The sequence below is a fragment of the Lepidochelys olivacea genome (genome assembly GCF_965140295.1).
Source record: "Lepidochelys olivacea isolate rLepOli2 genome assembly, chromosome: 14".
Taxonomy (NCBI): Eukaryota; Metazoa; Chordata; order Testudines; family Cheloniidae; genus Lepidochelys; species Lepidochelys olivacea.
The window spans coordinates 8,978,354-8,992,027 of record NC_140424.1 but is presented as its reverse complement, the minus strand read 5'-3'; the positions used below and the strand labels follow the sequence as shown (position 1 = coordinate 8,992,027).

Here is a 13,674-nt window from a genome sequence, read left to right as displayed (position 1 = left end):
TGAGGGAACAACAGAAGTTTCTATAATCACACTTCTCTCCACAATATTCTAAAATAATTAGAACATGGCAAATCCTGCACTAAACCCACCTCCAAGAACATCTCCTGTCTTAAGTGACCACTTAAAATATCCCCACTTTTCTAGTACAATCCCATTCTATTGCTAAAGGCCACCATGAGTAAGTAACTGATTTTTGGTGGCCCCTTGGGTGATCACTTTGATTTCACTAGGACTACAAAATATGGAACAGGATAATACAGTAATAGCCCACTAATCAGAAAGTTCAGCCTTCAACAAGAGCTAGTTGTGTTCAGAACCTCTGAAAATTAGTCCACAGACATTTTAGTTCCAAACTAGCTTGAATGAAGAGGCAATGAACTGTGGATGTAAAGGTCTGACTGCAACAGTGTGACACTTGCCAATCCCACTCCATGGAACTTCCCTAACCCTCGGAACAAGAACAAATGTGATTGACTTACAGGGTTCTCTTTGCAATCTTCACTCAGCATCTCTGGAGCGATCCACCCTTCAGTGCCTGGCACACCAGACTGACGGCTAAAACTGTGCCTGCCCACTGCCAGCTTCTTACACAGGCCGAAGTCTGAAATCATGGCTTTGACCTTGCCATGGGCATTGGGCATTGAAATTAGGATATTATGAGGTTTCAAATCCCTGTGGACTAATACAAACACCAATTAACTGACACCGGGTAGCACCAAGAGCATTTTTAATTGTTTTATTTATTTGGAATGAAATCCTTTCACATTACTGAAGCAGTTTTTGTTAACGGTCAGGGATCTATAGGCTTAAGCTCAAGGCACTTGTTGCCTATTCATTTGGGATGCCTATTCTACCCCATTTCTTTCAAATCTTGCAAGTTCTTGTTAGAGCCATCACCACCTCCACACATCCCCAGGTATTCCAAAGCCATCATTTGTTATATTCGACTTCTACAGCAGCTGAGAAGCTCAAAGCAAAAGCTAATATAGCAGGGAAGTATCATCCCCATTTTACAGCTAGGGAAAACTGAGGCATAGAGGGGTTGTGTCACATACAAGTCTGTGGAAGAGCTGGGAATGAAGCTAGATTTCCTGGTTCCCAGTGCTGCTCTATCATGGCCACTCGTGAATGGGCATCATGGAATGGCATTGTTATTTAAAAAAGGAAAGAAAAAGAATGAGTGGTCTCCACTTCTCCCAGCCACCCAGCAATAAACTACATGGCTGCCATAGCTCCCTGCACCAGGCTGACTTATTTTGCTTCTTAACCAATAAAACATACAGTAACCTGAAATTGAAACGAAGGGCCTTCTTACCAATATTGAGAGAGTGTAGATAAGCAAGACCAGATGTCGTCTGTTGCAGTAGGTTAATGGGCTGTAAGCCATGGCGACTGAAGTCCTTCTGCTCCACATACTATACATTATATAAGGGAAAACAGAAAGTAAGCCTAAAACCCCAGCATGTTCTTTGTACACTGGTCTCTACATAGATCCCAGGCCACTGAAAAGCTCCCTCAACAGAAGTAAATTCTACCCAATCTAATGAGAGCTGGTTATAGTCTATCCCACAGACAAAGGGGAACTTTAAGACATCATACTGTACTAAAATTCCACAAGCCTGTTGCGCAGAGAGCCCATGTGCTGATCCACTCCAGCATGCTCTTCAAATGAAGGACTTTTATTTACAAGGGGATCCCAAATAAAAGCGAAGAGCAATAGACTGCCCAGTAAATCAGCAGAGTGAATTTTTTCAGCCCAGCATTTATTTATTTTTGCCAAAAATGCAGACTGAAACTTTGTGTCTTTGAGTCAAATTTGCTGGTTTGGGTCAAACTCCACCCCCACCTGAAAAAATAATTCTGAAAAAAAAAACAAAGTGTATGAGTTTTGACATTTTCAAAACATAACGTTATGATTTTTCCATTCAAAATCCCCTTTCATTTAGAATTTTACTGCAATTTTATTTTTAAAAAGGTTAACTCCTGCTCCCCCTAAAATTAAATTAAACTTTGTGTTTTGGGTTTCACTCAGCTAAATTTTTTCCCCCCAGTTTGGGCACCAAAGCAAAAACCCAGCTATTTGTACATACTCATAGTAGTCTGACCTGTGTAGCACAGGCCACAGAACTTCCCCAAAATAATTCTTAAAAAGAAAAGGAGGACTTGTGGCACCTTAGAGACTAACCAATTTATTTGAGCATGAGCTTTCGTGAGCTTCATCGGATGAAGTGAGCTGTAGCTCACGAAAGCTCATGCTCAAATAAATTGGTTAGTCTCTAAGGTGCCACAAGTACTCCTTTTCTTTTTGCAAATACAGACTAACACGGCTGTTACTCTGAAACCTAAAATAATTCTTGGAGCAGATCTTTTCGACAAACAGGCAATCATGATTTAAAATGGTCAGTGATGGAGAATCCCACACGACCCTTGGTAAATTGTTCCAATGGCTAATTACTCTTACCATTAAAAATTTATACCTTATTTCCAGTCTGAATTTGACTGGCTTCAACTTCAAGCCATTGGATCATTTTATACCTGCTCTACTAGATTAAAAGACCATTCTTAAATATCTGTTCCCTATATGGATACTTATACACGGTCATCAGCTCACCCGTTAATCTTCTCTTTATTAAGCTAAATGGATTGAGCTCTTTGAGTCTACCACTATATCGCATGTTTCCTAATCCTCTAATCATTCCTGTGGCTCTTCTTCGAACCCTCTCTAATTTATCAATATCATTCTCAAATTGTGGACAACAGAATTGGATGCAGTATTCCAGCAGCAGTTACACCACTGCCAAATATAATGGTAAAATATCTTGTCTATTCCGACTTAAGATTCCCCTTTTTATGTATCCCCGGATTGCATTAGCTCTTTTGGCCACAGCGTTATACTGGGAGTTCATGTTCAGCCAGGACCCCCAGATCTTTTCCAGAATCACGGCTTTGCAGGATGAAGTCTCCCATTCTGTAAGTATGGCTATATTCTTTATTCCTAGGTGTATACATTTACATTTAGTCATATTAAAATGCATACTGTTTGCTTGCACCTAGTTTACCAAGTGACCCAGATTGCTCTGAATAGGTGACCTGTCCTCTTAATCCCCCAAATTGTGTGTCATCTGCAAACTTTATCAGTGATGACTTTTATGTTTTCTTCTAGGTCATTGATAAAAATGTTAAATAGCATAGGGCCAAGAACCAATCCCTGCAAGATCTGGTTGAAAAAACACCCACTTGAAGAGAATTTCCAATTACATTTTGAGATCTATTTGTTAGCCAATTTTTAATCCATTTAATGTGTGCCAAGTACATTTTATATTGTTCTAGTTTTTTTAATTACAATGTGTGTGGGTACCTGTGATCCTAAGCAACCAAGTCAAATACTTTACAGAAGTCTAAGTATATTACGTCAACACTATTACCTTTATCAACCACACTTGTAATTTCATCCAAAAAAAAAAAAAAAAAATCAAGTTAGTTTGACAGGACCTATTTTCCCTAAGCTCATGCTGATTTGCATTAATTACATCATCCTCTTATTAATTGAGTCCAGTATCAGGAGCTCCATTAACTTGCCCGGGATCAATGTCAGGCTGACAGGCCTATAATTACCAAGACATCCCATTTACTATTTTTAAAAACTGGCACAGCATTAGCTTTCTACTCTACCGCTCAGTATTAAATCTCCCTTATTTCCACAGTGAGAGCCCAAGATAGCTGGAGCTTTTACTCGTCAGTTTCCCTAGATGGCCTGGTTTTTAAAAGGAACATAATTATGTTTAGGTTTTATCCTAGCTCAGAGAAACCTTTCAACAGGAATTTAATTCTGAGCAAATGCTGCTCATTAGCACTGCCCAGTGGAGGCTGAAAGTCGGTAGGCCAAGGTGTCCAGCATCTTACTCACACCAGGCTAAGCAAAGCCCTTGCCTCACTTCCCCCCACAAAGCTTTCCTTAGCACATGCGCCACCTCCACACTCACGCTGCTGGGCTTCTTTAAAAGGCGGCTCTCAGGACAAGCTAAAGCCTTAAGAAGCAACATTTTAGAGAGGCTACTAGTGAGGGCAGCAGATGCCTTACGCATGGTGGGAGATACAGAGTGACTGAGAAGGAGCCTTTTTCAAGAACACATATAGAAGGTTCAATAGACCCTTCTCTTATATCAGAGACCTGGGGAGGGCTGGGAAGCCAAATGGCAGGAACACACAGCAAAGGGGGAAAAGGAATGTTGTCTGGGCAGAGGAAGCCAGGGAGGAAGAAGGGTAAGAAAAAGTTTTCTTCTTCTGTTTTACCACCCAAGCACTGGCAAGCACTGGGACACTAATGCCATACCCCTTCTCCTTATTACAGTTGCTGATTACAAGATAGAAGGAAAACAGCAATTGTTTATAGCCCATGAGGCTGTGTTCTTTGCTTCTGGGATACCAGAGTATTACAGTAAATTGGGCTGTCTCAGGTTCACCCTGGACTGTGATAACACTGAAGGGATGATGATACAAGGAGGAAAGCCTCTTAACTACACATACAGCAAACGACTATGTTGTAAAAGTAAATAACCAATTACAGATGGTGATTTGGGTAACATCAGAAATGTTGTCTGCATAGAACAGGTGCCTGAACTGCAGACTCAGAGCAGAGTTTAGAGTCTGCCATTGAGAAGCCTTTCACAGCCTGTTTTTTCTCTCTGCCTTTACCCCACAGCCAAAGCTCTTTGCTTTAGCAATTTTTTATGTTTGTAAGTGACCTGTTACCTCCTGTAAGGTGGCAGCACAGAGCTCTATGGCAATGTACTGAAACTGCCTGTCCTTCTCAGTGCAGAAATAGCGGATCACGTTGGGGTGCTCGTCCGACTCACGCAGCAGCTGCACTTCGCGGTCAGCAAAGCTGAAGCATTCAGGGAGAATTCTTTTCACCGCCACATCTCTGTTATCAAATGTCCCTCTGTAGACAGTGAACCGTATAGCAGAGAAACCTCTTAGAGTCAGTTTGTGCACTGAGATAGGTGGGTTACATGGAACACATTTCACACAGATAGATTTAAAAAGCACTTCTCCAGTATTGGACAAGGTGCTTCTGTTCAATGCTTTCATTTCAAACAAACATTTACAAATGACGACATAACCCTGGATTTTTGTTAGTGAAGGGACACTGCAGAAAAGAGACGCACACACACACACACGGACAGAGTGCTTACTTTTAAAAGTCCCATGGGAATGTTTCCATTCATATTAGACCATAAGAATTTTTTTTAAAATATTCAAAAAAATACTGGGGCATTAATTGGGCTCTAAAATCAAATGCATGGATTGTCTTGTACCTGTAAACAATTGTTCCTTCAGCTCCATGTCCCAGTACGTTTTTCGGGCTAAATGAAATCTTGCCGACCATTACTATGCGTGTGTCCTCATCTGAACAAAAATAAGCAGCAGAAGGATTAATTTAAGGCAGATTTTAAAAGTCAGCACTTTGCAGTTGCATATCCATATGGAGTTGGTATGTAAAACCTCCTCTTTCAAGTTTAAATGCACAACACTGAGAACTAAGAAAGAGGGAGGGACGAGATCTAGGGCCAGGCTTTCAAAACTCCATATACATTGCTGATAAGTTTTTGTACAGGCTGACATTCAGATTTGGGCATGCAAACTACACGTGGGTGGCTGGACACCAGACTATCCAATTCATGATTTCGAACATTCTGTGCACAGATCAGGACAGCCCCAGTGGGGCTGGAGCCCTTTGGAATTTTGACAAAAGGTCATGGCTGGGGACATACATGAGACAAGCAGCTTTTAGGAGACAAGAAGCCCTTTCCAGTTTTTAAAATGCTTATGTGAATGTAGCATTGGTGGAAGGTACCGAACTGACAGCGCTGCAGAGTGGGTGCAGGCACTGTGCTGCCCTCGTGGTGGAACTTACTTCCCTGGAGGGACCACAGACAACATGCAGAGGCGAGGGGAGAGTCCAGTTTCCGTGGTCCACTCAATTCTTGGCTTCTATTAATGCCAATATAACAATTTTTTTAAATAAGCTGGATTTTTCTGCATTAGGGTCTGGACTGAGGCCGCCAACCCACTTCAAATATGCCAATGAGCACATGGCCCATGAGCAGCCCAATCCTGCACTCCTGACCCAGGCAAACCTTCTAGTGAAGTCAGTGGTAGGATTAAGCCTAAAATGACAAAAACTTGTGGTCAGCATTGAAAAAAGAATTTGAAAAGTCGCCTCTCACTAGAAGAGCTCAAGAATAGGGATGGAGAGAATATACCCAATGGTGGACATGAATCCCAAAAATCAGGATTCAAGACCAGATGTCTTTCTAGGAGTTGTTCTAGCTCAACCAGAAATCCTGGGCTTGCTGCAGGAATCAAAGGAGGAAGTTCTCTGGCCTGTGTTATACAACAGAAGGTCACACTGGTTCCTTCAGGTCTTAATCTATGAAATATTGTCAATATCCTATGTTTGTCGTCCCCCCACCCCTTGTTGTGCTTTGTTACCTTTGGCAGTGAGGGCAATGTTACAAACTTTCTGATTTGAATTCTTATTGGGACATACGATGAAAGAAGTTAGATTAACGTTACCTCCCTCTTCCTGCTCAGTGGAGAGACATCTCCCAGTGTCAGAGCCAGAGAGGTTGGAATACGCTGAGTGGTTTGATGCTTTGGGAGACATGTTGGGTGTGCTGGTAGCTGAACTCTCCATCTGCACATAGGAGGTGTCCAAAAAGTCTGCCTCTGGGGGGAGATCGCTGGGGGCACTGAAGGGCAGTTGCTGTTGCTGCGTACTCTTCAGAAGGAAAGAGATGATCTTAACACCACAGCAGTGAAGGAATAAAAATCTCAATAGACATGCAGACAAGGTGGCATGTCCATGGCTCAGCATCCAGAAAAGGCAGATTCTACTATCCTCTAAGTGAAAAACTTCTCATTGCCAGACTCCTAACTTATTTCTGGAAAGGCAGTTAAAGAGTCTCTGTAACCCAAACTGTTCTCTACCTTATTATACATTTTTAAAGCATGGTTGATGACTCAGGCTGGTTGTTTGTTGTAGCAAAAAATGCCATTAGTCTGAAGTTTATTTTCCCTTAGAAAAACATCTTTAGACTGAATAGCTACCGTTAAACAGTAAAAGGGTACAAGGCCTGATCCAAAGATCAGAGAAGTGGATGGGGGCGGGGATCTTCTGGTAAATTCAATGGTCTTTGGATCATGACCAAAAAAGCAAGCAACACACACACAAAATAACTATGGGCAAAAATCCATGGAAGAGTCTTGTAGGTGGAATAGGAAAAGTCTCAAGTGTAATGGTGTGTGTCACAGAAATCACTGCCACATCAAACATGCAGTAGCCTTAGTTATCAGATTGCATATCTGTGAGTTATCGTGGTGATAACAGTTATTACTGATAGCTAATGGAGAAAGCAGAATTGCCCTTCTTTTATGAAGTCGTGACTCTTTTCCTCCCCAACTCCTGCATCATCTTTACCAGGCTAGGCTGCCAAACATTACAGCCCTTTCTCAGAATTCACTAGAATATCAAGCTCAATCAGCATTACCATTGGACAGGTGATGACAAATGCTACCCAGCCCACAAACAAAAAGGTGCTCAGGATGATTGTGGCCATGTCTTTCAGCATGGAATCTACGGGAGCCTCTGGCCGAGGTACAGGTGGACTGGGCTTCTCTTCAATGTCCTTTGGAATGGTAGGAGGCAATTCTTTTGAGGAACCTTCAACTATACCAATAACCTAGGAAACACAGAAGACTCCATCAGTTCAAAGTCTCAATAGATAATGTATGTTATATATGCTAGTACAGCTGTTAGTACAGTACATTTCAATGCGGGACCATTTCTTAAAAGCTTAATGATGTGCAAGACTCTCTTGGATGTAATGGTGGCTCACAGCAAAATTGGTCAATCTTCTGAGGACCCTGCAGTTCATTCATTCAATGGACTATTTCCACTGAAGACAATGGGAGTTTTGTATGTGCAAGGAAAGCAGGACTCAGCTTTAAGTCTGATATCAAGAGTTCTATAACACAGAATAATGCCAATGACACCCCATGGGAGGGTACTGTGCTGCACTTCCACAAAGAACTTGGGAAAATTCCCTCCACTTTTTCCTACAGAGTCCAAGTTCTCCCAAAATTTTCATTTCCCTCCCCTGTAATTTTCCAATGGCTTCTTCAGTTATTCAGTAATATGATCAGGTTATTCACAAACCTCCTCAAAACTGGCTTTTTCAGAGTCAGCTGGAATCACATTTTCATGCGGTTTAGGCAAACTGCTTGGAAATTTCTCCAGGATTTTTGTAGGGGCTGATAATGGTGTTTCATGGTGTCCTTTAAATAAAACAACATTTGTTACAAGAATTGTTACTTTTTAGGGCAAACATGCTTGATTTTGGTATCTCTGCCAAGAAGCAATACTCAGGGCTTATTTGCATTAATAAAATGGCTTGAGGCCATCACAGAATAGAGCGCAGAAGAACTTTCAGCCTCTTAGCTGGGAATTCCCAGTTATACAGGAGTGTGCTGTCTTGTAATGTGTGTTTGGAGATACTGTGGTTTATGACAGTTTAGAATGAAATGAGGCTGTCTTATATGTACCTTAATGCCAGAGCACTGTCCCTGTGGAATGACCCAAAGCTTGGAAGATTTGGGTATATATCTGAAAACTGTGACATGCCCTTTGAAGTGAAGCAATGCTCTTGCTCTTAAAGGCTCTAAACCTGCACGTATTGATTATGGCCAGACTTCAGCAGGACTTGTGCTCAGGCTCTGGCTGCAGATTTGGACCCTGATTTTGTCTCTTGTTGAAAATAAATATTGAATAACTACCCTTTCAGTGAGCATTGCCCATCCTGTGCACTGAATGAGACAGGGGCCTTTGGAAAATACAGGATATGATCACGTAATTAAAAACTGTATCATAATGCATATGCATAAGGGGGCCAAATTAGGGTGGTAAGGCAAACTTATTTCTGGCATCCTCTAACTTTTGAATGCTTGACTTTGCATCTTTTAATGTAGTGGTTTTGGATGTAATTTAAAATACTTTGTATATGGTAACAATAATCTCAGTTTGGATTATTGCTTTTGTCCACCAGAGGACAGTGCAACAGAGAGCAGGTGGAATATTACTGACTTCCTGGTACCTATTAACAGCCAGTGGTTCCTCCAGTAGTTGAGTTTCTTTTCTTTCAATCCTGCTGAAAATTTTAGATCCGTACTAGGAGTGATAACACACTCGCCATTGTCTTCAATAGTAACTCCTTCTGTTTTGGGGCCCTCTAACAGAGGTATGGCTCGACCACGGGGCTAAAAAGACAGAGATTTATTTTACAGTTAACAAAGCACTCTCTCTCTCCACAACACTTTACAAAGCCTCACAGAATTTACCAGTTTAACTCGGACAAAAGACGGGACATAACTCAAAAGTCATATTAGAAATGCCACAAGCTTTCCCTTGGAATTAAGTAAATGTTAAACTCAAAATATTTTATTGCTAAATTACAGGTGGGAAGCTCCACCTTAATTTGGGGTTTACTTCATATACCATGCCTCTCATACCGTAGGGGCAGAGAGTGTTAGCAAGCAACAAGTTACATGCCAGCAATGCAGTAACTGCACGTAAACATGAGAGCCATTATACCCTCAGCCATAGTTCACACAGCCTTGGATGTTAGATCCTGCATTACTGAGAGAAGGAGTCTTGCTTAGGAGGTGGGGTTGCCTCCCCCCACCTTGTTTTAAAAAAAAAATAGGAAAAAGGATCTTTACCTTCCTCCCAGGCTAGCCACAATCCAGCAAACAAAAACTTGCTTTAACATCTCATCATAATGTTGGTGCTTTCAACAGTATGAACTGGGTGGCAAGTTTAACATCAATAACCACAACACGTTGTGAATAGTGGTAGAAACAGCCTTGATACGTTACTTGAACTCACATGCTCTGGTTCAGATGTGAGAGAGTTTCCGTCCCAGCTCAGCCAGAGACACTTCCTGACTAGCTATAACTGAATATTACTTACAGCACTGGAAACCATTCTTGAAAGAAGGTTGCACTGTCAAATTTTCATGGTTTTCTGTGGCTTCCTTGATTTGTAATTTGTTACTTTAAAAGTCCTAGTTGCTCAGCAGTCCTCTGTGAACTGCTTTTATTATTTAACTAAGATTGTAGTCCTTATGGCTGTGAAGATCCCTTTCCAAATATGAATGGAGTGTAACCAGTGCAGGGCTTCTTACCCACAAAAAGTCTTCTGTACAGCATTCCTATCCTTTATAGTTGGGAAATGTTGAACAGTGACAAGATATCAATCAAACCATGTAATTTAGGAAAGCATATTATGCTTTATCACAACAAGATCGAGAATCACTAAATAATCCATAACACAAAGAATCATTGTATCTATATTCTGTGTGTATTATGTCTATTTCTCATTTGAATGAATTTAAGTACTTAGCAGATTTTAAAATAAAAACCACTCCGTATATTTGAAAAATATATATATATTTTTTTCCCAGCTGAAACTGACACTTGCATTTTTTGCTATGACAAAGCTGTGAGTTTTCCAATGTTTTGCCAGGACAAACAGCCTTAAATGATAACTAGAGATGGGCCTAAATACTCCAGACATTGGGAGACCTGATAAAGGATTAATTCTCAACTGTTCAGCACAGAACCATGCCTAATACTAGAAAGTGGGCTTTTCAAAACATGGTATCAAAGTCCTGAAGTATCTAACTTACCACAATAGCCACTCCTTCATGCACCATTGATGGAGATGCATACAAGCTCGTTGAGTATTTTCCTACATAGAGCGTAGGTCTAGAACAACAACAAAAGTTAGGGAGAAAGTTCCAAATGGCTGTTTTTACCACCTGAGTTACAAAGTTGGTCATGCACTGTTTTAGACACTTCAATTTGAGTCACTGGCATGATCAGCATTTATTTATTCCTGTACAAACACAATGTTCAGTAAATGTTGAAGAGCAAGGAGCCAATTATGTATTCTCTCCTTCTACTATCTTGCAATTTATAGAACAGCAGCTCTATTAAGTAATTGAATAGAAACACAATTTCTAATTAGAGTACTGCAAAGCACCATCAGTCAGACTCTGAAAACAATACTTATAACTTTTATTCTCACTATAATATTTATACTCACGTCAACTTGCTCTTGGTCTCCGTTTCCTTTGGGAAAGGATACTTCCACTTAGTGATGCGTCCAACCTCCCCAGACATGAAGGTCAGGTAGCGCAGCGTTTCTATTCCCACATTTGTGTGCATTACTTTCCGTAGTCCTTCACGCTGCCAGATGTAAAAAGCTACCACCGGGGAACCATAATTCTGAATCCACAGCACATCCCCAGACTCACTATCCACAGTCACCACCAGCCCGTCTCCGTTAGATACAAAGTGGGACATTTCTAAAACATACAAATACACGAGGTTATTTGAGTCTCCTGCTTATTCATGGCTATAGTAACACACATACATTGACAGTACTTGAACCTTAAATGAGCTACTAAAATCTGTTAGGGCTCGTCTACAAGAAGACGTAATCCATGGCAAGCCAGAGTGTGAATCTATAGTGCATTCACTGCACGCTAACTGGCTGTGTGGACCCTGCTACTATGCGCTAGTGCATGGCAGCAGGGTCTGCATGGCCAGTTAGTGCACAGCAAGCTACTGCGCTGTAGATTCACACCTTGGCTTGCCTCACACACTAAGTCTCTGTGTGGACAAGCCCTTAAACTGGTTCATTTTATATTGAAAAAGACGAGCCACTCACTAGGGCTAAAGAGTTCTCGAAATTATCCTGATGTAAATACGTTCTTCTCTCTCACCAGTAGAAATAATATATTGTTTAGTTTGGCTCCTCAGCATATACTTCTAAGGACTTGCAGACCTGCCTCTTCTCTACATACAGAATAATCATCATATAAACCACAGTATCTCCAAACACACATTACAAGACAACGCACTTCTGTATAACCGGGAATTCCCAGCTAAGAGGCTGAAAGTTCTTCTGCGCTCTATTTTAAATGACCAGATTCAGAAAATATAGACAGCCCAATCCCGCAACACAGTATGCTTGGGCAGGCCCCAGCACCTGCACACAGCCCCCCTGAGTCAATGAATTATCGCATTGCAGGACTGGGGCCTTAACTGGGAATGAAAGAGCATAACCATGTCATGCACATTTCTTTTTGATTACTTCCATTAGAAACAACTTTGACATTGATAAATTAGGCTGAAATATTCAAGATTTACAGGGAAATCCCAGTGACATTGGGATTTAAATGCTACTTATTCCAGAGTCAAACATTTGTTTGTTTGTTTTAAAAAAACACAGTATCAGCACTGAAAAGCAGCAGACATTTCCCAATAAGATGAAAGGGAAGGTAACTGATTCCATGTAAAGTTTGCGATTTACCATAATTTGGGGGCTCGCTCCCATTGTGCAATAGTTTTGCAAGGTGAAGAAATATCCACTAGGAATCAGAACTAGAAGGTTCTTGTTTTTATTTCTAACTCACTTACCTGATGCTCTCTTCCATACCACAGGACAAGTTTCAAATTTCATGTGTGTTTTAAAGTTATTCTCTCTAGATCACAACCAGGCAGAGCCATTTTCCTGATCCACATGAAGCCCCACTGTTTTTAATAAACTTAGCCCTAATAGTTATCTCTTCCAAAATTTCCCCTTCCTCACAATAGCTGTAAACAAACGTTATCATCATCATTCATTCTGTGCTCAAACAGCAGGCACTGTAATTCTAGGGAGGATACACTGTATTCTTCATACATAATTACTGTCCTACTCTAATAGTCATATTATTTTGCACTATTACACTTGTTGAGATTGTCAGGTGGAAGTGCAAATCATTATCAATAGTATCAACGCTAATAATATTTTGTATCTCTCTAGTGATGTCCAACTGATGATGTAAACAAGCTTTACAAACATGATTTAAGCTTTTCAACCTCTTTATGTAGCAGGGAATTATCATCCCATTTTACAGCTATGGAAACTGAGGTACTGAGAGATTAGGTGACTTGCCCAAGGTCACACAAAAAAATCTGTGCCAGAGCAGTAGGGCCATCCTTTCCCTGATTGGACAAGTTAAAGGATTCCCATCAGATTGAAGAAGCGACTCCAGGACTATGTGGCTGAATTGGGGAGGGGGGAGGGAGGGTAAAAGGAGGGAGAAGGGAAGGGGGTAGGGCAGAGCAACTTAAAAAGATCAGTGTGTAGATACAGAGGCAGGGGGAGGGAGGAGCTGGTTCTGCCCATTGCAGAGAAAAATGTCAGGATATTGGAGCTATAGCAAAGTGAAAAAAAATGCAAAGGACAAGATCAAAGTTCTTACTGTATTTCACATCTTCATCAGGTACAGTGGCTGCATAATCAAAGTAGGTGGCATTCCATCGGAGCTCCTTATTTTTGGTATCATACATTGTAATAGTGTATTCTGTTAAAAAAATACACACTCTGTGTAAATAATCCTTTGAGACAACAGAACTAGTCACCCATCATGCCGGACACTTCTCAGGACAACACACATCCTGCTTTTCATGTTTTTAGCCTTCTTTCAGGTTTTTCCTGGCTCTAAGAGATATAGTCACACCTCATGGAACTTAAAGACAAAACTAATTTCTGTTCCACTG

General features: G+C 41.0%; 1 protein-coding gene across 2 annotated transcripts in view; it reads right to left on the bottom strand.

Annotated features, from left to right (window-relative positions):
* The window catches only part of ERN1 (endoplasmic reticulum to nucleus signaling 1), a 62,371-nt gene that overhangs the window by 4,224 nt on the left and 44,473 nt on the right, over positions 1-13,674 (bottom strand). For both annotated transcript variants that reach the window (XM_084646894.1, XM_084646895.1), the window contains exons 7-17: positions 13,377-13,478; positions 11,168-11,429; positions 10,749-10,827; positions 9,156-9,318; positions 8,222-8,340; positions 7,554-7,745; positions 6,580-6,784; positions 5,319-5,409; positions 4,753-4,942; positions 1,316-1,415; positions 480-679 (exon numbers count right to left, since the gene is read on the bottom strand). In XM_084646894.1, coding sequence (XP_084503020.1) covers positions 480-679; positions 1,316-1,415; positions 4,753-4,942; positions 5,319-5,409; positions 6,580-6,784; positions 7,554-7,745; positions 8,222-8,340; positions 9,156-9,318; positions 10,749-10,827; positions 11,168-11,429; positions 13,377-13,478 — 1,703 coding nt within the window. The remainder of the gene's footprint in view (positions 1-479; positions 680-1,315; positions 1,416-4,752; positions 4,943-5,318; positions 5,410-6,579; positions 6,785-7,553; positions 7,746-8,221; positions 8,341-9,155; positions 9,319-10,748; positions 10,828-11,167; positions 11,430-13,376; positions 13,479-13,674) is intronic.